Below are 25,421 nucleotides of genomic sequence, written 5' to 3' on the forward strand. Positions count from 1 at the left end.
CGTAAAAAGAGCTCACTAACACAAATAAACTAACCAAATATTTCTATTAAATGATCATCAGAATTTGCTTGACTACAACATGTCTAATATTGACTAACAATAGGATTAAACTAATGTGTCAGCTGACATCCAGAAAGGCTTTTGAACTTGTTTGCTTGGGAAAAACAACCGTTACATCAGTTTCACAAGCTGAACTCAACAACCAGACCGTCCTCACCCAGAAAAACGACCATATAGGTTGATTGCCAAAACAGCTTGCAAAAACCCATACCGTGTTGTTTTACTAACCCTAACAACTTCTTTTTTTTTTTGCCTAAACTTAAAGCTTGTGTAATTTTTTTTTTTAAAATTAAAAGAACGTCCATTCATTCGCTCGCCAAAAGTTGCTACAAAGCTAAACAAGACTTCCCCTCCACCACCTGATTTTTCAGTATGGGCCCTGTTTTTTAAGATTGTGGGCCCGGTGCTTTTTTCCCCGCAAAGCTTTTAGTAAGTAAAGGTCCCGAAAAGTCATTGTTTTTTAACCTCATGTCCTCCTTTGGGTTGGGAAATGCGGAGAAGGGGTGGGTTGCTACACATCACGGAACAAAAGTTTTAAAAAAATTCGGGAAAAAAAATTTTACTTCTAATCTTTTAACAAATATTGCTTTACCCCAATTTTCAAAAAACTAATAACAATTGTTTGGGAAAGCAACAGTCTCACTAAACACAATTACAAATGGAAAATTATTTTTTTTTTTTGGCAAAGGTTAATTCATTTAAAAAAAACCACTATGGAAATAAAAATAAGGGTCATGTCCCAAAAAAAATTTTTTGGCTGGTCAAATACATGTTTTCACAGAAAAAAAAATGGGGGTTGATTTTCAGTGGAAAAAAAAAGTCTTTAATGGTCTTTGCCCCAAAAACCATAAAGGGTTTAAAAAAATTTTTTTTTTTTCAGTTAGAACGAATGAATTCCCCAAAAGCTCGCATGGTCTTAAACCAAACGGCCAACCCCAAACCATGCATTAAAATGAAATTTCCGCCACCCGCCCACACTGTGGGAAATTACCTTTTTTTCCCAAATATACAATTGGAAAGAGGGGAAAACTTTTACCAAAGCCTCAGGCTTCCCCAAAAGTGGGCTTTTGGAAAATCTAAATGCGATTACACTGCGTGAATTTTTTTGTTTGCAGGTGGGTGTGGGTGGTGGGGGTTTTGGGGGGTTTTGCGTGCCTTTTGTCTTTTTCTTTTCCCCCCATGCAAATTTAACTGTGCCATTGTGGGGGTATTGGGGGGCGCTACCCCAAACCCCGGGTTTGGGGCAGCAGGAAAAACCCCGGGTTTTTTAAAGAGGCAAAAAGGGGGCCGTCGCGAGAGGGGGGGAAGCCCAAAAAGGGAATTCTTCTTCTTCTCCCCCCAAACCCCCAACCTCCACACCGGCTTTTTTTTTGTTGTTAATGATTAATTTCGTTTCCAATTGTATGAGGGGGACCTTTTGGGGCCTGTGGCCGGGGAAAAGGTTCCTGCAAATCGGAAGGTTTGGGGGTTCGATCCCCCCCCCTGCCTTGTTTAATGCCCTTGGGCAAAAAACATGAAAAACCCGGGTTTCCCCCGGTCTGGGGCCCTGAGTGTGAAGTTGGGGAATGTTTTGATGACAGTGGGCCCTGTACGGCGCCCCCGCCAAGTGTATGATGTTTTTAGGGGGTGTTTCCGTAGTTAAAAGCGCTTTGGCATTTTTAAGACTGGAAAAGCGCTATATAATACAGCACATTTCATTTACCTTTGGATGTTTTTATTTTTCCCTCCTGTTTTTCTTTATTTTAAAGGAAAGTCATTGTTATTTTTTGGCCATTATATGGTTCGTTAGGTTAACTTCTTACTTTCCAGACGGGGTTGTTTTGTTTGTTGTTTTTTTAGTAGGCCCCCTAAACATTTAGTTATGTTATACATCTTTTTGAAACCAGTTTATGTCATTTATTTATTTTTATGTCCAAAAAATACATTGGGCCCCAAAGCTTAGTTTTTGCTGCTGGGGGGCGGGGAAGATGGGCATTTATTCTGATTCATGTTGCGTCCTAGGCACCCTTAGACTGGGGCGTAACAGGTTAATAAAGATGGAGATGGGATTGAAGGTGTGATGGCAATTTAGTGAAAGAGATATCCATATATTTTGCTTTCATAATTAATATTCCTCCCATGCAGGTGTTAGGTGTGTGATAGGTGTATAACACGGTCATTGGGGCAACTGGGAATCAGGTGGTAGAGCAGTATCAATCGGAAGGTTGGTGGTTCGATCCCTAGCCATGCAGTCCTACGTCGAAGTGTTCTTGGGGAAGACTTTTGCTCCTGATAATGCCCCATCGGGGTGTAAATGCGTGTGAGTGTTTATCTGATGAGCAGTGTGCACTTTGTACGGCAGCCTCGGCCACAGTGTGTGAATGTGTGTGAATGGTTCCTGTAAATGTGAGAAGCGTGATATAAATACAGTCCATTTACATTCATTACTGTGCTGTATTTGAAAGATGTTGTGTAGAAGTCTTTTCTCAACTGAGATCGACATAGAAATTCAGCTCTGGTTCCCCGGCCTGAGCCAGCACGGAGGCCAGCACGGAGGTAGCTCAGGCAAAAACCATAGATCTGGGTCCGCCTTTTCAGCGTCTCAGCCATCAATGTGTCTGCCAGAAGACTGTACACCTACTCCCTCTAAATTGAATTTACAACCTGATGGGAGTTGGGTCTCCCATGGTAATAAAGTCCAGGCGTAGAGTGTTTCCACAGAGTGCACTGCTTTTGTACTAGCAGGATGGGCAGTATTCATCATGTGTCACTACTAATACTGCTCTTATCAGCGGTGGAAGACGTATTCAGATCTTTTACTTAAGTAAAAGTACTAATACCATACTGTAAAAATGTTACAAGCAAAAGCCCCGCATTGAAAATGTAACTTAAGTAAAAGTACGTAAGTATCATCAGGAAAATCTACCTACAAGTAAATAAAATACTCAATGCAGACAAATCCTCACATTTCCAGAAACTGGAAACGATACAAATAGTTATTTTGACCATTGAAACTAAGTGTTTAATGGTCCAATCCTTTCAGCTGGATTTGGAGGCAGTTACATTGTTGGCTAGTTTCACTTATAATAAAACATCATATATATAAACTACATGTGTTTAGTGTGCATAACTCCTAATGTGTAAAGTAACTTGTAACTTAAGCTGTCAGATGAATGTAGTGGAGTAAAAAGTACAATGTTTCACTCTGAAATGTAGCAGAGTAAAAGTAAAAACTCAAGTAAAGTACAAGTACCTCAACATTTGTACTTGAGTTCAGTACTTGAAGTAATTTACTTAGTACATTCCACCACTGACTACTTTAAAGTCCAACTGAAAACCAGGGCCCACTTTACAAGAACACAAAAATCAAAGTTCAAACAGAGTGGTAAGATTGTAGAAGTTTTAATGTAAGCATTGATTAGGGCACTGGTTCTCAAACCGTGGTACAAGTACCCATTGGTGGTCCGCGAGCTTTCTCTACTGGTACGCAGATGGAACCTCTGAAATGTTTTAAGTCTGTCTTTATTCAAGTAATAGTTCCATGGGATGCTTTACAGCTAAATAAAAAAACATTATAGAATTAATTCTCCACAGTGCCTGATAGCAGCGAATGACGCTAAACAGTAAGGAGATATGACCTAAGTAATCTAAAATTTGGTTTTTGCTGGAGCGGGACCAGGAAGTACAGCGTGGCTGACAACATTAAGTATTGCTTTTTAGGAGTAAACCCCAAATTATGCTAAAAGTCTCCTTTAGCGTCTTATCTTTTAACACCCTTATTTAAACATGCTTGCTAACGACTGTAGGTGTCACTTTGGACGCAGTTAGGTTTAGGAAAAGATCGCAGGTGGGCTTATAAAAGGTAGCCTACATTTACGTGACACGCAGTACAGGAACGGGAAAGTTGGGGTTAGGAAAAGAAGTGAGCGACAGTTGGGTTAAGACCCATACATCCATCCCAACCAGCCTAGCAAAATTCAGAGCATTCATACTATTACCATTTTCTCTCTTATTACTGTCATCTAACAGCGCGTTCCGTACAGACATTGTATCTGATGCTGAGAGACACTTCCCCCATGTACCTATTTTTCAAGTTCAAAGTGAGAACGGGTTGACTGTCCATTGCTGAATAGGGTAGGGATACATACCTCTATTTTAACGTGGACCATAATAGTGGTACTTAGGGTGCCTAATAGTTTCTGAAGTGGTACGAGGTGTAAAGTCTGATTCAGACCAAAGATTTGCTAAGTATCAGCGGTCTGAACTGGCCCATCTCAACTCGACTCAAACCAGCTGATGGCGTCACTGCGACTCAGCTGGTTGAGTCTCCAGAGACTGGTTTTACATCAAAAGAGACGTCACCTGTTTCAAAAGCCAATAGAGACGTCAGCCGGCCGAGTCTCCAGAGGCTGGTTTTACAACGTGAGGGACGTCACCTGTTTCAACAGAGAAGTCATCTTGTAAAGTCAGCTACAATGAACTGATCAACAATCCATTTTATTTCTTTTACACACTGTTACCGGAGGCTCAACGTGCGCCTGCGAGTACGTACGGTGGAGCGAGCTAGAGAGTGACTGAAGAGAGGGAGCGCCTCGGACAAAGCCATGAGTCAGAGAAATAAAAAAGAAAAGAAATGTAACTGTCAGAGGTTGAAAGAGTAGAACAAATATTCTACTTAAGTAAAAGTACTATTACTTTGATGAACGTTTACTTTAAAAATGTACTCAAATAAAAGTAAGAAATAGCGCATCAAAGTTACTTTGTAAAAAGGAGTCAAGGTTACTTAGTTTTCAACTCCACCAACTGGTGGAAGTGCAGCAAACATCTCACTATCACTATCAACTTCATATTTAGACGTAACAAACGATATATCCAGCTACAAAAAGCCTGGAAGTCGGAGGTTAGGATGGAAGAACAAAGAGTCGTTGCTATGGAGACAATACACCGTTTTGTCTTGTCTCTGGTGTGAACTGGCAGGTTTCAGAACGCTAACCCTAACGCCGACCCGTTGAAAGAAGTTGCAAGTTTTGGTAAAACCTTACTTGAAGGTAGCGACATAATTGTGACATGACACTGTCATGAACGTGTCATAAACATTTTAAACCAGTCATGAAACGTGTATGACTTGGTTTTACATTTGTACCAAAATTAAACTTGTCATGACCAAGACAACTTCAGGTAATGTCACTTTGATTAATGTCAAGTTGTCATAACTGACAACCCGAACAATGTCAACTTGTCATGACAAAAACCAAATGACACTTAATGAAAGAAGTCATAAACGTTTATGACTGGTTTATAATGTTTATGACACGTTCGTGACAGTGTCATGTCAGAGTTCTGACAGTGTCCTATCACGATTATGTCGATACCTTCAAGTACAGCTTCAACTCGTCTCGTCGTGAATCCTTAGAACCACTGGATTTGACTGCCTCTCATGAAGAAGAAACACGATCTGCTGGGTCATTCTGCAGAGGTTGACCACTGGCAGCAGAAATCTACAAACCTCCAACACACACCTCATCAGTTTGGATAGGAAACCAGGGTTATGAACCATTCCGGTTTGACACAGCAGACCTAGCTGCTGACACGTAGCCGTCCGCTGGCCAATAAAAATTAAACCGTGTCATTTTATCACAAGTATTTGTCACAAAACCTCTGACATGTTTCTGCCCCCCCCCTCCCCCCCGACCAAGCAGCATGTGTGGAGTGAGAAGCTACCACCCGCTTAGTTTTAGCTTCAAGACAAGCCAGGCCTCCAGGACTGGTTGTGTTTTATGCCTTCCCTTTGAGGGCCCTTTGTGGTTGCCACGGTTACCCTTGCTTTTTTGGATTCTCTCTCTCTCCATAATTGAGTCTTGTGTTTTCACCCTGGATTCTGCAGGGCCTGCACAAAGCGGTAATTATTCCTGAGCAGGGGACAGGTCGGTGGGAGAGGGGGGGGCTTTGACTGAATGCCAGTACATTCTCATGAAGCCCATTGGCTGCGTGCTCTTTGTCTTCAACTCTCTGAAATCCCTGGGTGCCTGGCTGAGGCCACAGAACAGACAGAGGCTTGTTTGATCCACTCGTCACAGCGTATGATGACTAAATTTAACCAGAAGGATGCAGGGTGCCACTACTCACTACACCGGTCACAAAAATATCCCGCATGGCTCTTCACACAGTCACTATTTCACCAGACAGCAAACATACTTAACAGCCGGAAAACTATGCAAACCGTTGAAAACACTGAAGACAAACTGGCGTCCCGAGATACATGAATGTGTAGACAGAAAGGCAGAAAGCTTCTTTGGTCTCCGGTGTATAAAGATTCAGCCAGAAACGACACATTTATAACACAAAGCCTGCTTTAGTGAGAAGAGGTGTGGAGTTTGGAATGTGTGACAGGTCGGCTGAAAGACGGTATCAAGTTGCATTATGGAAAATGTAGTATCCAGTATGTTTGGAGCTTGAACAATACCAGAGACTAAAAGTCTGGATACACAGATTATTGAGCAATCCTTTAAATCTGTCTCTCGTTTTGTTTAGACCTAATCAGTCAGTGTTGGAAGAAATATTCAGATCCTTTACTTAAGCAAAGGCACGAATACCACGCTGTAAAGATACTCTGTCACAAGGAAAAGTCCTGACTTAAAAATGTTACGTGGAAGTAAAAGTATGTGAGTATCATCAGGAAAATGTACTTCGTCAAAGTCTCCCAAACCTTCTTCCCATATCCTGCTGTTCCTGAGTACGGATGAACAGATTATCGGCCCCCCACAACCCCATCTGACTGTCTGTCCCTGGGGATTATGTTGAAAAGTTCTCGTTTATTAAGTACTTGCTTAAAACATTTAACCAAAAGTTTGTGTTGATGTTTGTCACATTACCCAATCTCAATTTTGACTCAACGATTTTCATTTTCACTGTGAATGCATTTCGGTTCCAAATATCTGTTTACTGGTTCCACTTATTATTCCACTTATTAAGTGTTATTCATCATTCCCATTCCCATTCTCACATCTCACTTATTTTTTTATTTATTCATCATTCTCATTTCCTATTTCAAAACTGTTCATATTTTCATACTGTTAATACTGTTTATATTGTAATACAACAACATAATACTATTTATCCCAGTATCCTTTGCACTATGTTCCACATTTAAATAATTTTATTGAACTCTTCATTGCACTCATGCCGCTATATTGTTTCTGTTTAGAGTATGTTTATATTGTGTATATGTTAGCGTGTATATTGTTGTTTTGGTTGTTTTGTATGTGTAAGCACAGTGTGAGCAACGATGCTCCAAAGGAAAAAATCCTCGTATGTGTCCTCATACCTGGCAAATAAAGCTGATTCTGATTCTGATTCTAATAATTGGTATCAGATTGAAAAACCAGTATAGGGCGATCCCTAGTCCTGAGTTTTTCCACAACAAGAACCAGGAGTTACTTACACAACTCTGCGCACTTTCGCTGACTCGGACACACTGGGGGGGGGGTTATGGTGCATCTCAGTCTGCTCAGTACAGCCGTGTTTAGCAGGCTGGGTTTCCCTGGTTGGAGGCAGATTGGTGATGAAGACTGGGTTACCTGCAAAGAAATGGTTATCTGACAGTGGGAACCATATGTACCATGGACATGGATTCACTTTTTAATCCAAACTACACGTATTAACAAACAGATGTTTTGAACCAGATGTGCTCTAACCCAGAGATTCCAAATCAGGGGTACGTTTACCCCAGGGGGTACTTCTGCAGTTGGAAAGAGTGTAAAGTGGCTTAACTAATACAAAATAAAAATAAAAAAGGAATTATGATTTAATCTGAACTATATATCCTATACTATATTAACATGAACTCTGTAACACCAGAACACTACATGTTGCAGTTATGTAAGAGTGTGTGCAAACTAGTTAGCAAGCGAGCACAGAATAATAAATAGGGTTAAAAGTAGTGACCAAATAATTTAAATTACTAGCTCAAACTAAGTAGAAACGGGTAAAATAGCTCAAAGTTGAAGTAGCCAACGTAGCATACGTACCCGTAACATAGTCAGCTAATAGTCATGGCTTAAGTTAAAGTTAATGGATATGGTAGAAACATTCCACTTTACTCCCAGTAATAGTAGCCTAGATGGATTGTAGTAGTAGTAATAGTAGTAGTTTTACTGACCAAACCTACGTAAATATTGACAGTTCAATTTTATGAAATAATGAGCAATATCCACTTTAATATAATGAATTGGGTTAGAAATTTGGAACGCACATTGGGAATTGACAAAGGGTACGTGAGTTCATCTAGCAGGGTTGTGGGTGGTGGGGGGGGGGAACCACTGAACTGACCTAACACTTTGCAATGCAATGTACTTGGTATTTAACATGTATGTGTGAGGCCATTCACCACCAAGGGACTTTAATATGAATAAAAAAGTAAAAAATGTAAAATGTGTTCACCGCTGAACCACTAGGGTAAGGTAAAAAAAAGTTAAGATGTGTAATGGAATCCAAGTTTAAAAGCTCTCAATGATCCAATGGGCAGCCGACGGGCCTGAGTGACATTCTGTCTTTCAGAGGCTGTAGTGGTACGTCTGAAGGCTAGAGGGAAGATGTTGGCTCATGGGGTAGTAAGCCAAATATAGCTCAAAGTTAGGCTAAGGGTGAAAGGGAGGGTAAAAATTGCATAGCCAATTTCAAAGGTGTCCCTTGACCTCCCTCGCCTCAAGATATCTGAATAAAAAAGGGTTCTTTGTATACGAGTCCCTCTTTAACAGGCATGCTCCCTTTATGATAAGCCCATGCACTTTTCATGCAGTAAAAATGTTATTTTTGCCTTTATTCTAAAATGTTGTATTTGAATATTTCTGCATACTAAGGTCCCTAAACAGTCCAACAGACAATGAGCACAATTGTACTCACGTGTGGTGATGTTAGGCCCCAGTGAGTAGCCATTCCAACTAAGTGAGACAATTGTTTTGAAGTCTGACCTCACAACAGCGCTCGCCATCCGGTCATCAAAAAAAGCCATTTGTCAAAATCTCCAAATGTCAAAAGGTTTCGAACCCCAAAAAAAGAGCATGCACTGTTCCATGATGTTCGCCAAAGTCTTGGTGTCTTAATGGGATATTTTGGAGGAATTCTTTGACCATTTGCAGCACTTCTCGAGTGGTAAAAAAAAAAAAAAAAGGTTAAATGTTGCAACAAATCTGTGTAACAAACTGTACCAACCCCGAAATTGCTGCAACAAATTATGAGACGTAATGAGCATGCAAATGACCATAACACACTTCCATGATAATGTTCTAAACCCTTATTTCACAATTTATTGTAAAATGTATGTATGTATGTATGAATAACTCCTGGTGCCGGAATGCCAATAAACCTGTCAGTTTACAATTGTTTAGTTATAAATTTATTTTATTTCAATATCCAAGCACAATCGTGCATCTTACTGTATGGGAAAACCATTATCTACTCAACATGCTCTACCAATGCCCAGTGTATTCTTACTGGACAGTATAGTACAGAATATTCAATATATTACATCCTAGTCAAAGATTATGGTCTGATCTTTAGTCTTTATTCTCAACTTTTGTTCTTTACCTTACTTTCTAATTTAGTTACTTTTTAATATTTGCCTCTTTATTGTATTATTTACCATGTTCTACATTTACCTTATTTTTTTGTGTGTTTTCTGTGAGTTGGCTGCTGTGACACTGTGATTTCCCTTTGGGATTGATAAAGTACTCCATCACTGGAGGTAATGGAATGAGCTCCATCAGGCTTTGGATGCCGAGACAATGCTTATTAGTAGGATGCTATGGCTGATTTGTTGGTTTGGCTCGGCTAATGGGATTTGTTGACTACTGGAAAAAGTACAGGACATCACAAGACCTGTCCTTTAAGACTTTCTCATGATAGATACAATCACCCTTTGGAATTGAGTTAGCCATCATATGATAACAATATTCCACTTTGTTTATAATTTTGTTCACGTGATACATTTGATTCCCTTGTTGTTTCGAGAAATATCAGTACAAGTGCTATTGACGTTGTTTTTTTGTTCTGTTCTTTTAAACCAGCCTCCATGTTGCTGTTGTTTGCTAAGAATTAACCACTAAAACGCTTCAACCTCAGAACGACACACTCCCGTCTCGGAGCTGCAATCTTCCCACTCCGTAAGGAATGCAGCATTAAATGACTTTAGATGTTCTGAAATGTTAACACTGTTAACCTTCTTCCAATAGAGCTGGACTTGTGATGTGCTGGTAACAATAGTGTGATGACAGGCTTCCAGAATTGGAGAATTTAAGGCTTTATTCATAACATACCATTTCTTTACGACCCATATAACAGTGGACTGCTTTACAATGAGAGACATTGCAATAAATACAGTTTGGGAATACAAAGGGGGAATAATATGGAAATATAGTCATGTAATAAAACAAAGGAAGTGTGTCTGTAAAATAGAGTCAGCTTGGGTTTGGTCATCTGCACTATCCGAACAGCCACCATGCTCATCAATTAAAAAGAAAAAACACTATCTAGTGATTAAATGTAGTTTAAAAAAAAAAAGGAATACCAGTTTAAAAAACTGTGGCTGATTACAGACGGAACACAGAGGAGAGATCAGTAGGGCTTTGCTTGATTAAAGGAATTCTTAGTCAACTAAAGTCCAGTTCATTTCAAAGATTTGCGACAAGACGAGAACCTGCCACTTCACCCCAATGAGACAAGGGACGGGGTATCATCTCCGTAGCAACAACTCTTTGTACTTCAGTCCTAACTTCCAACTTCCAGGCTTTTTGTAGCTGAATATATAATTAGTTGCGTCTAAATATGAATGTTGATAACATTGGTGATAGTGAGAGTCTTGCTGCAGTTACATTTCTAGTGATGAATCGTTTGGTTTCTCTGATTCAGGGCTTTGTCCGAGGCGCTCCCTCTCCTTCTCTCGGTCGTTGAGCCTCCGGTAACAACTTTTAACAGAAATAAAATGGATTGTGGATTATTTTTTATAGTAGCTGACTTTACAAGATGACTCCTTTACTTGCTGTTGAAACAGGTGACGTCCCTTACGTTGTAAAACCAGCCTCTGGAGACTTGACCAGCTGAACCAGCTGGTTTTAGTTGAGCTGAGACGGGGCGGTTCGGGCCGTTGAAACTTTGGTCTACGATGTTCTAAAACGGTTTCATCTTCTCGCAAATCTTTGGTCTGAACTGGGCTTAACACTTATGTATCACTTTAAATCTTGTGCTTACCAGAGATGTGCTCAGAAGTTTCTTGGAAAGAAGTCATTCAGCAAGAAAAAAAACATAAAAAATGACTAATGGACTAAAGTAATCTTAGTCGACTAATGAAAGGGGGGCAGCCCTAATTAACATTTAAACATTTCGACACAGTTGATCATTCTACTCTTTTGGATCGCCTCAAAAAGTGGCATCAGGGATACCGCCCTCGGCTGGTTCAAATCTTATCTCATGAAATCGGTGAATCTCTGTGTGTGCGTACTGTGTGGTCAGAGATCGCGTGGATCGTCAGCCCAGTTTCAGTCAAGGAATACAAACGTTGGAATGCAGCAGCTTCACCTGATGCTACGTCATCGGTCCACAGAGTTATCACTACTTCAGTGTTGCATCATTAAAACACATTTTAAAAGTGGAATATTAAAAAAACAATGCCGTGAAACATTAATCAGCACTGTATCTCATTATTCTATGCCACTACCGCTTCTCCCAACCCTTTGCTGCTCAGATTAAAGAGTCTAGGTGAAGAAGGAAAAGCACTCAAGGCAACAATTCATCGTATGCTCGGAGAGAAGAAAAAGACTAGTGAGGATAGCAAAAGACTTGCTCTGTTGTGTAGTTGATAAGAGTACACTAGGGTAATACTGATCTGGAGGAGGGGGAGGTCTCCGCTAATAGTCAATGCCCTGGTCATTGTAATGGGCGCTGTAGTCATCATGGTAGCCTCCGTGATACTCGTCCTCCGGGAACTCGGCCTGATAGTCACTGTCGCTGATCTCCGAGCCGTTGGTGCCGGTGCCCTGGCTGCCGTTGGCGTGGATGACCGGCTCCGTTGGCGGGGCGCAGTACTTGGGGTCGTAGACCTGCCGCCCCAGGCCATACACACTCATGCCCTGCTGAGACGCCACCTTGTTGGTGCCCATCTGGAGGGAGATGGTAGAGTTGTCCAGCGGCTGCTGCACCACCTTCTGGTCATAGATGTCTCTGCGGGTACCGGGGGCTGACATGCCCGCCTGCAGGAAACCACAACGCAGCGGAAACCTTACCACATGATGCAGACAGTGCACATATACTCAGTGGCTGCTACAAAACCAAAATTTGTGCATGTTAAATTTGGAACAGATGATCGGATTCAAAACCAATTTTTTTTAAATGATTCCAAGTTGGAACAGGTTCTCGAAGCCCAATCATACCCCTTGCATTAATTGCTCTTTTTTATATGCACACATTTTGTATGAATACATTTAAACTAGAGCTGCGTGCTATGAGTGAAACATGTAGAAACAACATCACATGCGATAAATAAACAGATACTGAAGTGTACACCGATCTGCATTTCAGCTGCTTTCAGTGTTCTGCTAAAATATAACAAATTAAACTTTGAATTGAATATAAGAGGCACCACTACAAAAAGGAATGACAGTTACATTTTAGAGCGCAGTTTTCTACCGGCATTTTCTTTCAACTAACAAAGAAATCTCTTTTTCGCAATGCGCTCATTGTTTATTACAATAAAAAAATGCACTAGTACGCTACCTTTGTTTCCAAGAATAAATACGGTACTACATGTAGTTTAAACACTCCTTGTTTTATCACCTCCTTCTCCTGTCTCTCTCAAACACACTCTGTCCTTGTCTCAGTCCTGACAACTGTTCTACTAGTGTACATACAGTTACTAGGTTGGGTTTGGGTGATCTACTAGTATACGTAAAGTTACCGGGTTGGGTTTGTGTGATCTACTAGTATACGTAAAGTTACCGGGTTGGGTTTGGGTGATCTACTAGTATACCTAAAGGGGTACCTTCTGCACTTACCAGGGGGTACGTGGAACGATCAAAGGGTAGCTCAATTAATGAAAAAATAAATTAAAAAATGAAATTTTGATTTGATTGAAGAAGTAGAAGGAAAGGCTTAGAGCAGCGCTTCTCAAAGACCGGACCAAGGTCTGCATCCGGACAAAACTTCACGTCATTCTAGACCTTGTGTTGTGAATTCAAAACCTTATTATTATTATCATTATTATTATTATTATTATTATTATATGTTTTCCATTTCAATTCCAAACCTATTCATTTGTTAGCAAATGTATTTTAAGAGGAGAAGGTTGGTTACCAAAAAAAGGTACTGTTGTGTATCTGTACAAAAGTTGAGCAGGAAAACAGAGTATTATACTTGAATGTACTGTAAGTTATAAGTGAGTTGATTTATTGTTTTGTTAATGCCAATGTTTGGTATTGCCACTTTTAATTGCCTTGTTGCTGAAAGGTGTTGTAGAAATAAAGTTGCCTTGCCTTAAAACCTCAGCCTGTCAGTCAGTCACCAGGGCATAGAAACACTGTCCGCACCTCTGCACACGTGTGTGTGTCAGAGCCTTTGGCATTGTTTGATTTGAGTTCAGAGTTCGGTACCCAACCCTTATCAACAGTCATACCCTGATTGCAATTAAACAATTATGTAATAATTGTTAAAGGCCTAGTAACACTAAGTATTCAATTGTTTTGGTCTCTTCTAGGGATTTATTGAAAATACACAGAACCAATGAGAGCAGCATTAGAAGACGAGTGGCTTTTGACCTGGCTGGCTCCTTTGTTGGTTCCCATCTGCAGGCTGATGGTTGTCTGGTCGTAGGGTTTGTCAGACTGAGTCTTTGGATCATAAAGATGTCTTCTGGTTCCATAGGCAGTCATTCCAGCCTGACTCGCACACTTGTTTGTCCCCATCTGAGAACAAAAGGCCAGAGATAGGATCAAATCCAACCAGATATCAGTCTTATTAAAGCTATAGTGTGTAGTTTCTGTCCCCCCCCCCCCCCCCCCCCATGAGAAATTCCAATGAGGACAGAGAGGATTAAAAAAACATGACAGACTCTTTAGAAGAGGTAATTATCTTCACTTGAGTTTCTGTGCAGGAACGTCACCGGACGCCACAATCTTCTGAATCTTTTGCTTGTTTTGTTATTGTTGGTCTGCTAAAGTTATAGTGTGTAGTTTCTGTCTCCCCCATGAGGAATTCTAAGCAATGACAACAAAAACTGTCGGCATGCCCACATGATACAAGCCTTCGATGATTGCGCAAAGCCACCCCTTCTTTCCACGCAGTTGCTAGTAGCCACGGAGGTCCCAGTATGTATACAGTTAGAAGATGGCTGTTTATCCTGTGACATTGTGACCATTCGGCAATAGAGACAACACGGATATAATAATCTTATTATAATAACAAACATTGTTAAAGAATAGTGCTTTCCACCAATTGGCCACGTAAAGTGAAAACGTCATTTTTAAAAACGGTAAATGTTTCCAAAGCCTTCAGCTGAATCTGGTAATGGACATCCCATCATTCCATTTTTCTGTCCTTTAATCAATCCTTCTCCTGTCATCGCTTGGAAGCGGCCGCTTTGAAGACCATGGTAAGATTTTCTCCGGCTGTTTGCATTTTTAGACGGTGCGACATCTCCATGACACCTCGTTGTTCATGGATCATTTTATTTCTGTAGTTTATAGCTGACTTCTCTATTGGCTGTTGAAACAGCAGACGTCCCTTACGTTCTGCGAAAGTCAGCTGAAAGTCTAGACCCCGATTTTAGACGACCCCACTTGTTCAGACTTTTTTCTAGGAAAAAAAAAACAAGCAAAAACCACTAATATTCGGACCAATAAGGTAGTTTCAACTTATTATTAAGTGTGGACATTACACCTGAACTTAAGAGAACACAGCTGGTGCATCAGGTTTCTGTTTCTTTACCTAAAGGCAGTTAGGTATCAGTCATGGAATAGACTGGGTGTTTGTCCTAATTTAAAAGAGCTCCTAAACCCACCCTATTCTGGCTTTTAATGGAGAGTTTCAGAGTCCAATGGATGTTTCCCTGCAGGAGAAATAAGACTCTCTAGGGAAAATGCTGAATCTGTTTATTTCCCTGGCACAAACGTGGTTATACTTTAAGCTACAAACAAACCATCAGCTCTCAGTGACGTCAGCCTGAAACATAAGCGTGTGTGTTGGCCTTAAAAGCACCCTTCATAGTTACCTGCAGTCCAATGACACACTGACCGGCCTTGATCTTCTCATCGTCGAAATGTCGAGCCTGTTTGTCTGCATATTTCACCCCGATGTCAATCTTTGAGTCCATACCTTTGGTCTTTCCCTAACAGAGAAGACATGCTGGTCAATGGACTGATGGTACATTCAATTTCAAATGACAATAGAAAATGTGTTCCTCGGTAGACAATGACCCTCTGTACTCTGCCTTTACTCACCATGCTGGCCAGTGCGAGCAGTGTGGTCTGGACTTGAGTCATGTTCCCATTTTCAAACAGGTCATTGGCCTCAAAGATGTCATTGGGCTTTAGGCCAAAGGCCAGGATAGCTTTGATGAAATTCCCAAGGTTTTCCAGCTGCAGAGAGCAATGGAAAAAAAGAAGAAGAAAAAAAGGAGTGATGGTGGCTGGGACAGGGAGTCCAACAAAAACCATGAGGAAGCAATAACAGCACAAATAAAGCCGTTAGTAGAAAGCAGTGAAAGCTTCATGAATGAATCCACTTCTCCCGTACAGGCCGGCTACATTGCACGCGTAAGTATCCGTAGCGGACATTACATCACTATGCTTCCACTATAATCAATAAAACTGGTGACATCTGCCATAACAGCAGCGCGTACTGTAGTTGAACTTATGCTCCGCGGAGATCTGCTCTACAAGAAATATAACAGGACAGTCTTCTATTTATATTTTTCTTTAGGTGAGGGGTGGCTATTTCACACAGAAATGGATCATAACAATTCATTATTTCTTTTAAACCAGACTGATTCGATTGACAGCAAATGACTGAATGAGCGTATTGGCAGGTTCATTTTGAGAGTTTCTGTTTTTATTCTTGTTTCCCTCCCCTGATCACAGCTCACGGTAAACTGGCGAAGTTACAGTGCTGTGCCGGCTCCAAAAAACTGAAGAAATCACAACAATCCCAGAGGGAAGGTCTCGCCTGTGACTCAAACAGTCCTACATCGTGTGTGCGCTGCAGGTGTAGCCGGTTAAAAGATACATTCCGCGGCACATGTGCTCCGCGGACGGTCCGCATACGTTACTCGTGCAATGTAGCCAAAACTTTAGAGTCTAACACCCAGGGGTTTTCCTGATTTACAGAAATCTATACATTTGCCTGTTATTTCTGACAATTTGCCAAAAATTTCTCTACGTAGGAAAAACCCTGTTACAGGCTGTGACTGGCCCTAAAGGAGTTATTAACGAGCGTGTGCACCGTTTTCAGTCCAGAGCAGGTCTCACCTTGTGCCAGTTCAGCTGGGAAAGGTTGATTTTCTTTACCGAACCAGGTTGCAGCTTATTGATCAGTCTGAGAGAGGAAGTAAAACACAACATATATCAGAAAATAATGACTATCAAGTATCTATCAACCATGGAGCAGGGCTGCACGATATGTGGTAGATATGCGATAACAGGTATTTAAGTCTACTTTCAGTGTTCTGCTAAAATATCCCAAATTGCTTGGTCAATTAAAAACAACTAAGAGGAAAAGATTTGAACACTAAACATTAAAAGGCACCTCTAAAAAAAAAATTACATTGCATGGTTTTAGAGTGCAGTTTTCACACACACACACACACACACACACACACACACACACACACACACACACACACACACACACACACACACACACACACACACACACACACACACACACACACACACACACACACAACCACACACACACACACACACACACACACACACACACCACACTTACTCGCAGAGGATGACTCCATCCTTCAAGCCTTTCTGGAAGTTCTCCCCGATAGACATTCCTGTCACCTCCTCAATCCAGAAACGAAGCTCCTCCTCCTTTTGTGTGTCATATTTCTGAGCAATCTGAAAGGAAAGACATTGTTGTGCTACAGGGTAAAAGCATCGATATAAAAGACAGATGAGAGCATAAAAACAGGAGAATAAAAGCAGCAACCAGCAAGGTTAATTACAAGTCATTGGTTTTTTTATCAGCAGCTGCTTTGCATATTAAACAAGCCTGGCTCCCGGTGGTCTTACTTCGTACGTTAAGCCAGCTCTTAAAAATCTGGGGGAAGGGGGGAACAGACTAATAACATTGTTAAAATGATCTTTTTCCAGCTACGTCTTCTGGCTGAAGTCCTTCCTACACAGGCGCCATCTTGAAAAAGCAATTCTGGCCTTTACTAGTTCAAGGCTAGATTATTGCACTTAATGTTTCCCTCAATCAAACTTCTATTTTCCTACCCTCGACTAATGCAAAATGCTGCTGCTCGCTTTTGAGTGAATGCCTCCAGGCGCGCACACATTACCCCTGTTCTTTACACTCCCCATTGACTCCCAGTGCGGTTTACAATTAAATTGGAAGATTTGAATGTTTATCGTCTCTGTCGGATATTTTAACCCTTTGCCAAAACAACAGGCATTTCAGTTATCCTGTTAACTGGTTTGAGAAGTCCCAAGGTGGACCTACAAACTGAGGAGTGATCACGTTTTTGTGGTCGCTGCCCCGAGACTTTGGAACCAGTCATTTCCTGACATCCGCACTATAACAGACGCAGCTCCTATTTATTTTGAATGGCTTTTAATTTTCTGTTCGTCTTGCTTTTATGTAGGCTATTTCTTTTTTGATTTCACGGTCTGTTATGTTTTACTATTGTTACTTCATGATGTGCTTATACCAAGCGTGTGCACGTTACTTGTGGCACAGAGTGTGGAGGTAACAAGGAAAGGACACATTACCCCCGTCCTCCGCAAACAGGTATTTTGCCGTTAAGTTAATGCGAAAACACTAGGCACTCAACAAGTAATTGCAGATATTTGACTATAACAGGCTACTTTAACATCTCAGGCAGACAGTAACAAAGTATGGCTGAGTTTAATACACCGTCAATGCCTGCTACAGTCTAACACTTAGATGAGACAGTGCAGGAAGAAAGAGAGGGTCAGTTAAAGAGTCTGACCAGAGACAAGTGAGCAATAATACTGGTCAATAAAATATTGAGAATAAGTAAGTAATTGGCTTTGAGCCAGCATGGCCCAAAAGCCATAGCTGGCTCACGTGCACTCCTGGGCCACGTTCAACCCCGACAAAACATAGCAAAACTTTTCTTTTCTTTTTTTTTTATCTGAAATGACATTGCATTGAACTCGTGTCAGAGTTACAGCAGGGGGCCCACCAAATTATTGTTACGTTTTTGTTTGTTTTTTGACAGAAAAATATTACAGAAAAATACACTGCACATCTATAACATGATGCACGTGCTACAGAGGGGAATAAATAAGTCAAAGGCTAACTTCAACTTTCAAAAAATAGCAAGCAGCGTTTAGGTACCAGACCACCATCGGGTGAATGAAGGGAGGTTCTTTGCAACCTTCAAAAGTTTTTTCAAAAATTAAATTGTCTTAACATGAATCCAACAAATCATTAGCAAATATGAATCAGCATAGTTGTGAAAAAAATAACACATTGATGACAGGCTTAATGGCATACAGGTAAGGTCGCCATCTACAGATCCAGTTCATCCTAAAAAATTTACTGTGCCACATGTTTAAAATTCAAACATGATTTATAGAATCATGCCGACAATTATTTAATAGCTTAGTATTCTATGGCCGGTTTAAAGGCCTACACGTTATTGTAGGCCCAGTTTAATATGCAACTTCATTTTATACAACATATGTTGTAGGGGGGGTCCCTGCTCTCTCTCTCTCTCTCTCAGTTAAGGGGTGCTGGGCCCGAGCGGACGGAAATTTGTTATAAAGCAGGGGAAAAGTCTGACAGTGGTGCTATGGAAAACAGTTAAATCATAATCTTCCCATTTGCTCCTCTCATCTCCTAACATTTTAATGTTGGCGGCCTGTGCATAAACATCCCACAGATACTCCTCATCCACAGCGGTGCAAAGAGTCGGCGTCAGTTTACAGTCAAGAGAACCACACGACAGAAACCATCTGGTGTCCATCTCAGAGCAGTTTTCCCCCAGCCTGGGGACAGAAACGCATCCGGAAGTGCATTTTTAGAAATGACTGGGTACAATGACGCCTTGTTTTTTTTTTTTTTAACTATTTCGCCTAGGTCATGTTTTGAAAGACACTCACTAATGTAAGTGAATACAAATGTATACAAAATGTGATGATACCCGACACGCTTTACGAAGAAGAATGCCTTAAGTTTTCAAAAAGCATTAGGCATATGACCCACTACGTACATGTATCCATGTGCCAAGTTGACAACGTGACATCACGTGACATCAGACTCAGAGAGAGGAGCTACGAGAGGAAAGAAACGCCAGTTCTAGTCAGAACAACAGCACAACGGCCGTGTGTCGCCCTGTGGGGATAGAGACATTTTTGTGGTTTTGTTGGCATCTGTTGCTCAAGAATTATGTGTTATAAACTTTATTATTATTTTTTTTTTTTTAGACCAAATTGAGCTTGAGGTTTTCAAAAAAAGTTGGTGGGTGAAAAAAATATCTCATGGTGAGCTCTGATAGGTACACACACCCACCATCCCCAAATTGATCCGAAAGCAAAGCCTATGATCGGACGTCTGGAACTGAAGTTACCAGAGAAACAAGCGGCAGCTCGGCTCCTGCAGCCGACGTGCCAAACATCGGCGGGTAAGAACACTGAATGAAGCAGTTTCACGTTAAAAATCTGTGGTTTATAGGTTTAAATCCCCGGGTCTGTTTGTTTAGGAGAGAAGGAAACCTTTGCGGATAATAACCAATAATGACTCACTGCATTTATATTAGGGCTACAAAATATGTCGTCTTTTTTCCGTCATATCGCAATATCAACTGGCGGAATAACCACATTGCGTTTTTTCATCTTTTTTGGTGCTGCCTTACTCATTCAATTCAATGTTCAATTTGTTCAATAAGAGAAAGTTGGAAATGATTTCCTTTTCATTCGTTTTGAATTCAACAAGCAGTTTGTTGTATTATAGCAGAATACTGAAAGTAGCAGAACTGAGAACACTCCAATATCTGTTTATGTATCGCAAGTGAAATCGGTATTGCAGTATTTACAATGTTATCTACGTTTCCCTCATATCTTGCAACAATCTATATAGCACTTAATCATATTGCGTTTTTCCACTGCTGGTAACAGCTCGACTTGACTTGCATTGACTCGCCTCTACTCGACACATTCTACGTCCGCTTTCCATTGCAAAATGAGTAACGCCTCAGCGTGGCTGGTCACCATAGCTACGCGTGATGATGTAATTTCAACGCGACTCACAACAGCACGTCGGCTACTCGCCACAGCCAGAAGAAATGTTTTGTTTCAAAAGAAGCTGAAGGAGGCAACAAAATAACCGCTATAAAAAGACGTCGACATGACGGTTGTTCGCCGACACAAAAGGGTAAATTAAGTTTCCTGGTAACGTTAGCTAACATTTGCATGTGTTCGGGGCCCCGGTCAGTATTTACTATACGTTAGCGTTGTATAAAGTACATGAACTTTAGCAACCATGATTACACACAACACGTGTGCTGTGTACCGTTTGTTGTTTCAGAGCATTCACGCTTTGCAAAATCGCCGCCGCAGACCGTCTGGTGGGCGTGTCCGACCGGTGAGATCTCTGGTTCTGACCTACTGGGCTTCGTATAATCTTTATGAGAGTCCGGAGAGGCTTATGACAACACTGGGATGTATCTGGGCCAGCAGAGCCGGTGGGGACACTGTCCCAGGGTGCAGAGGAAGAAGGTCGGGGTGTACGGGAGGGTTTGATGCTCTACTTGAATAGCTAAATAAAAACTTTTCTTTGATAAATTGTCTTGATTTTTTTTTTTTAAATAACAATGTGCAATATTGGAAAACAACATAAAGCCCCTATGGCCTTTAATATTGAACAGTTGAAAAGTGAGAATAGTGCAGAGAGTAGATAATCTGTCGTTGTCTGGCTAGATTTTTTTAAATGTCCCGTTTGTTCTGGAGACACACTTGCTCTGTTTGCTACAACGTAGTGATCTTGACCAACCACGGTCTGCAGGTTTCCACGTCACCTTTTGGTATCGCCTCAGCTCGCTTGGACCTCGACTGAGGTAGTACTAAAAAGTACCTGGTAGCGGGTCCCAGGGACTTTTTTCGTAATGGAAAACCAAGAAAGGCGAGTACAGTCGAGGCGAGTCGAGTAGATACCATGCAGTGGAAAACCGCCATTTATTTAAAGCTACATTGTGAAAGAATTTCTCCCATCTAGCTGTGAAATTGTACACTCACCGGCCACTTTATTAGGTACACCTGTCCAACTGCTCGTTAACACTTAATTCTAAGCAGCCAATCACATGGCGGCAACTCAGTGCATTTAGGCATGTAGACATGGTCAAGAGAATCTCCTGCAGTTCAAACCGAGCATCAGTATGGGAAGAAAGGTGATTGAGTGACTTTGAACGTGGCATGATTGTTGGTGCCAGAAGGGCTGGTCTGAGTATTTCAGAAACTGCTAATCTACTGGGATTTTCACGCACAACCATCTCTAGGGTTTACAGAGAATGGTCCGAAAAAAGAAAAAACATCCAGTGAGCGGCAGTTCTGTGGGCGGAAAATGCCTTGTTGATGCCAGAGGTCAGAGGAGAATGGCCAGACTGGTTCGAGCTGATAGAAGGGCAACAGTGACTCAATAACCACCCGTTACAACCAAGGTGGGCAGAAGAGCATCTCTGAACGCACAGTACGTCGAACTTTGAGGCAGATGGGCTACAGCAGCAGAAGACCACATCGGGTGCCCCCTCCTTTCAGCTAAGAACAGGAAACTGAGACTACAATTTGCACAAGCTCATCGAAATTGGACAATAGAAGATTGGAAAAAACGTTGCCTGGTTGATGAGTCTCGATTTCTGCTGCGACAGTCGGATGGTAGGGTCAGAATTTGGCGTCTACAACATGAAAGCATGGATCCATCTGCCTTGTATCAACGGTTCAGGCTGGTGGTGGGGGGTCATGGTGTGGGGAATATTTTCTTGGCACTCTTTGGGCCCCTTGGTACCAATTGAGCATCGCTGCAACGCCACAGCCTATCTGAGTATTGTTGCTGACCATGTCCATCCCTTTATGACATAATGTACCCAACTTCTGATGGCTACTTTCAGCAGGATAATGCGCCATGTCATAAAGCTGGAATCATCACAGACTGGTTTCTTGAACATGACAATGAGTTCGCTGTACTCAAATGGCCTCCACAGTCACCAGATCTCATCCAATAGAGCATCTTTGGGATGTGGTGGAACGGGAGATTCGCATCATGGATGTGCAGCCAACAAATCTGCGGCAACTGTGTGATGCCATCATGTCAATATGGACCAAACTCCCTGAGGAATGCTTCCAGCACCTGTTGAATCTATGCCACGAAGAATTGAGGCAGTTCTGAAGGCAAAAGGGGGTCCAACCCGTTACTAGATGGGGTACCTAATAAAGTGGCCGGTGAGTGTATATGACAACCAACTGAATATTACCTTCTAGCCCCTCCCATTCCGAGCGTGTTTCAACTGCTACGGTGGCCGAAGCCAAAATGAGCTCTTAGTATCTCCATCGTTTACACACAGCTTTTCTAGCCACTCCGATATTAACCTTGTTCTTGATGCTTTGCCTTTCACAATGTTGTTTTAATTCTACTCCCCCGGCTGGCATTCATCACAGAGCCACTAAAAGCCACACAGTCTAAATATGTGAAAGGCGGAGGTATGTCCCCCTTTGGCTACGGAATTTTAAAGATGGAGGTGCTACATGGCGGCCGTCATTCGAGCGGCTTGCCTGTATGTATTCTGAATGAACACTTACGAGAATACTTTAATTAGTTGGTGGAAGAAATTCCACATAAATAAGCACATTTGTGAAAGAACAAAGGTTTATTTTTCTTAGAATCAACTCAAAAAAACTACACAATGGAGGTTTAAGGGAAGCCAACATGTCAAGCCACTTGAGGATTTTCTGGTTTTCCTTTGCATGTCATTTTTACTTATTTTGTTGTATATGTAACACAGTATTTTTTTTACGCATGTGCTAAATCAAAAGAAATCAAATGAAATCAAATCAAAGGCCCAAGATGAGTACAATGCCAGCATTGCTCCATCTTTGGATGTTGTTTTGATTGAGAGCCCCCTAGTGGCAGAACGTGACAGATAGTCGGTTTGGGGGCCTTGGCTTGAAGACAAAACATTTTACACTAAGTGCTTTGTCCTTCGTGTCAAAAAAGAGCCGTTTCATTTCTGCTGCAGTCCATCACTGGTCCTCCTTCCACTGAAACCTGACAGCAACCACATCAGACACAAGTAGGGCTGCATGACTATGGAACAAATCACAATCCCGCTCATATTAAAATCACTATTTAACATGATTACTCATTGTCTGTTGAAAAGATGTTGCAATTATTGAACTTAAAAAACAGTGAAAATAAGTTAAAGGCCCTGAACACCCACACAGTCGTTTATAGTTAATGTGGCTAATTGGACCTTTTCCAGGACTGTGTGGGTGTCTATGGACTGAGGGATTGACATCTTCCTGAGCCCACTGTTAAGGCTTTGACACACCAACCAAAAAGTGCCTTCGAACACACCAAAGCAACGCCGACTTGAGACGATCTGCGCGAGACGTAATACATCTCCATGACAGCAGGCGGCGCTCATCTGTATTGGCGCACAAAAAATTAAAACCGGCAGCTGGTTAAACGAAATGCGTCACGTGGGTCTGGCTTCCCCGGAATTTCAAAACCGACCATAATGGCGGCTTGTCTCGCTCATTGTACTCGTCATTTCCGTGTTAGCACTCCAGCATTGAAATTAGTCATTGAGTCCGACTGCCCGCACACCGATTCAACAAGTCAAATTGGCCCAAATAAAGGCAAACGGCTCCTCTGACTGACGACGGCATGGAACCCGCCGAACAGAGTCGAGTCACCGACCCCCCAGAGTGTCCGACAGCCGATTATCGGGTTGGTGTGTCAGCGCCTGTAGTGTTGTTGCACCTGTTAGGGCGGGACAAATGACACCATTGTCATCCTCATTGGTAGAAAAGATGCGTTACCTAATAAATTCCCATCGTATCGACGGCCCACCTTCAACATGAGCAGAGTCGAATCCGCCAAAATAACTGAAATCACCTGTGTGGCTGTTCAGAGGCTTTTAACAAATCAACAGTGAAAACACCTAAACTGTGAAATTTATACTTTTCCTGTTTGAACAGACAAAATAAGAGTTTGCTTGTAAAAGTAATGTGCAAAATAATATTTTTTCTTGATTACAGTGTTTTTAGGAGCCAAAATCATAATTGCGATTCAAATGTCGATTAACTGTACAGCCCTGTGTAATGCACAGTCAAAACCTCGGCTCGCTGTCATGTACAGAACAGACAGATATTAGAATCTTCATTTTCCCTCTCCTCCCCCATGCTGGTTAAAAGCCAAACAGGATGTTGTGCTCCAAAACTGTGACACAGTGGACAGTCAGAGTTCAAGGTTGGATCTTCTCCGCTCGTATTAATGTCAGGGCTGAAAGCTGTGTCACGGAGGAACTAATGTGAGCTTTTTGTCTGTGGAGTCTGACATTACCAGAGGAAACACACACACACACACACACACCACACACACACACACACACACACACACACACACACACACACACGAGGACAGAGAGCTAGAATGATAGAGAGGGGGATTTTTTTTTTCCTTCTTCACGTCTCCAGGCAGTTATTTTCAAAGGAAGATTGCCAAGAACTCTCTGGAAAAGAAAAAAAAAAAACAGCCATTGGAAAAAGGGATCCAATTCTTTTGGTGGAATCATTAAAACTGATCTGCTGAGGAAAAAATCTGGAAGGTCACGATTCAAGCCAGCTGGAAGTTAAAACCGAAAACAAAAAAAAAGAAAAAATACCTCTGTACCCGAAAGCATTTCCTGATGACGGCACAAAACTGCCCGCAGTTCAAAATAGGTTCAATGAAGTCAGTGCTACCGTCTAACACACTCTTAAGAATGCACAGAATGTAGTCTGAGCCGGTCTCAGTCGGGAATTCAGCTACACATGGGCCAACCAGGGTGATGGGTGAAGTTAACCGAAACACTTCCCAGTGTGAAAACAAATATCATCCAACCGCAGCGGTTAGTCAGCATGAAGCTGATTGGTGTCCGTCACACC

At 41.6% G+C, this 25,421-nt stretch overlaps 1 protein-coding gene and 1 long non-coding RNA gene across 2 annotated transcripts in view; one reads left to right on the forward strand and one right to left on the reverse strand.

Annotated features, from left to right (window-relative positions):
* The first annotated feature begins 9,054 nt into the window (after nucleotides 1-9,054).
* On the forward strand, nucleotides 9,055-23,773 carry LOC116672111 (uncharacterized). The gene is made up of 3 exons (XR_004327467.1): nucleotides 9,055-9,067; nucleotides 18,730-18,733; nucleotides 23,696-23,773. It is a non-coding gene; the product is annotated as an uncharacterized LOC116672111 (long non-coding RNA).
* The window catches only part of cnn3a (calponin 3, acidic a), a 35,944-nt gene continuing 20,843 nt past the window's right edge, over nucleotides 10,321-25,421 (reverse strand). The window contains exons 2-7 of the mRNA XM_032503743.1: nucleotides 17,029-17,150; nucleotides 16,548-16,614; nucleotides 15,522-15,659; nucleotides 15,293-15,409; nucleotides 13,842-13,988; nucleotides 10,321-12,281 (exon numbers count right to left, since the gene is read on the reverse strand). Coding sequence (XP_032359634.1) covers nucleotides 11,940-12,281; nucleotides 13,842-13,988; nucleotides 15,293-15,409; nucleotides 15,522-15,659; nucleotides 16,548-16,614; nucleotides 17,029-17,150 — 933 coding nt within the window. The 3' untranslated portion in view covers nucleotides 10,321-11,939. The remainder of the gene's footprint in view (nucleotides 12,282-13,841; nucleotides 13,989-15,292; nucleotides 15,410-15,521; nucleotides 15,660-16,547; nucleotides 16,615-17,028; nucleotides 17,151-25,421) is intronic.

This window comes from Etheostoma spectabile, chromosome 22 (genome assembly GCF_008692095.1).
Source record: "Etheostoma spectabile isolate EspeVRDwgs_2016 chromosome 22, UIUC_Espe_1.0, whole genome shotgun sequence".
Classification (NCBI taxonomy): Eukaryota; Metazoa; Chordata; class Actinopteri; order Perciformes; family Percidae; genus Etheostoma; species Etheostoma spectabile.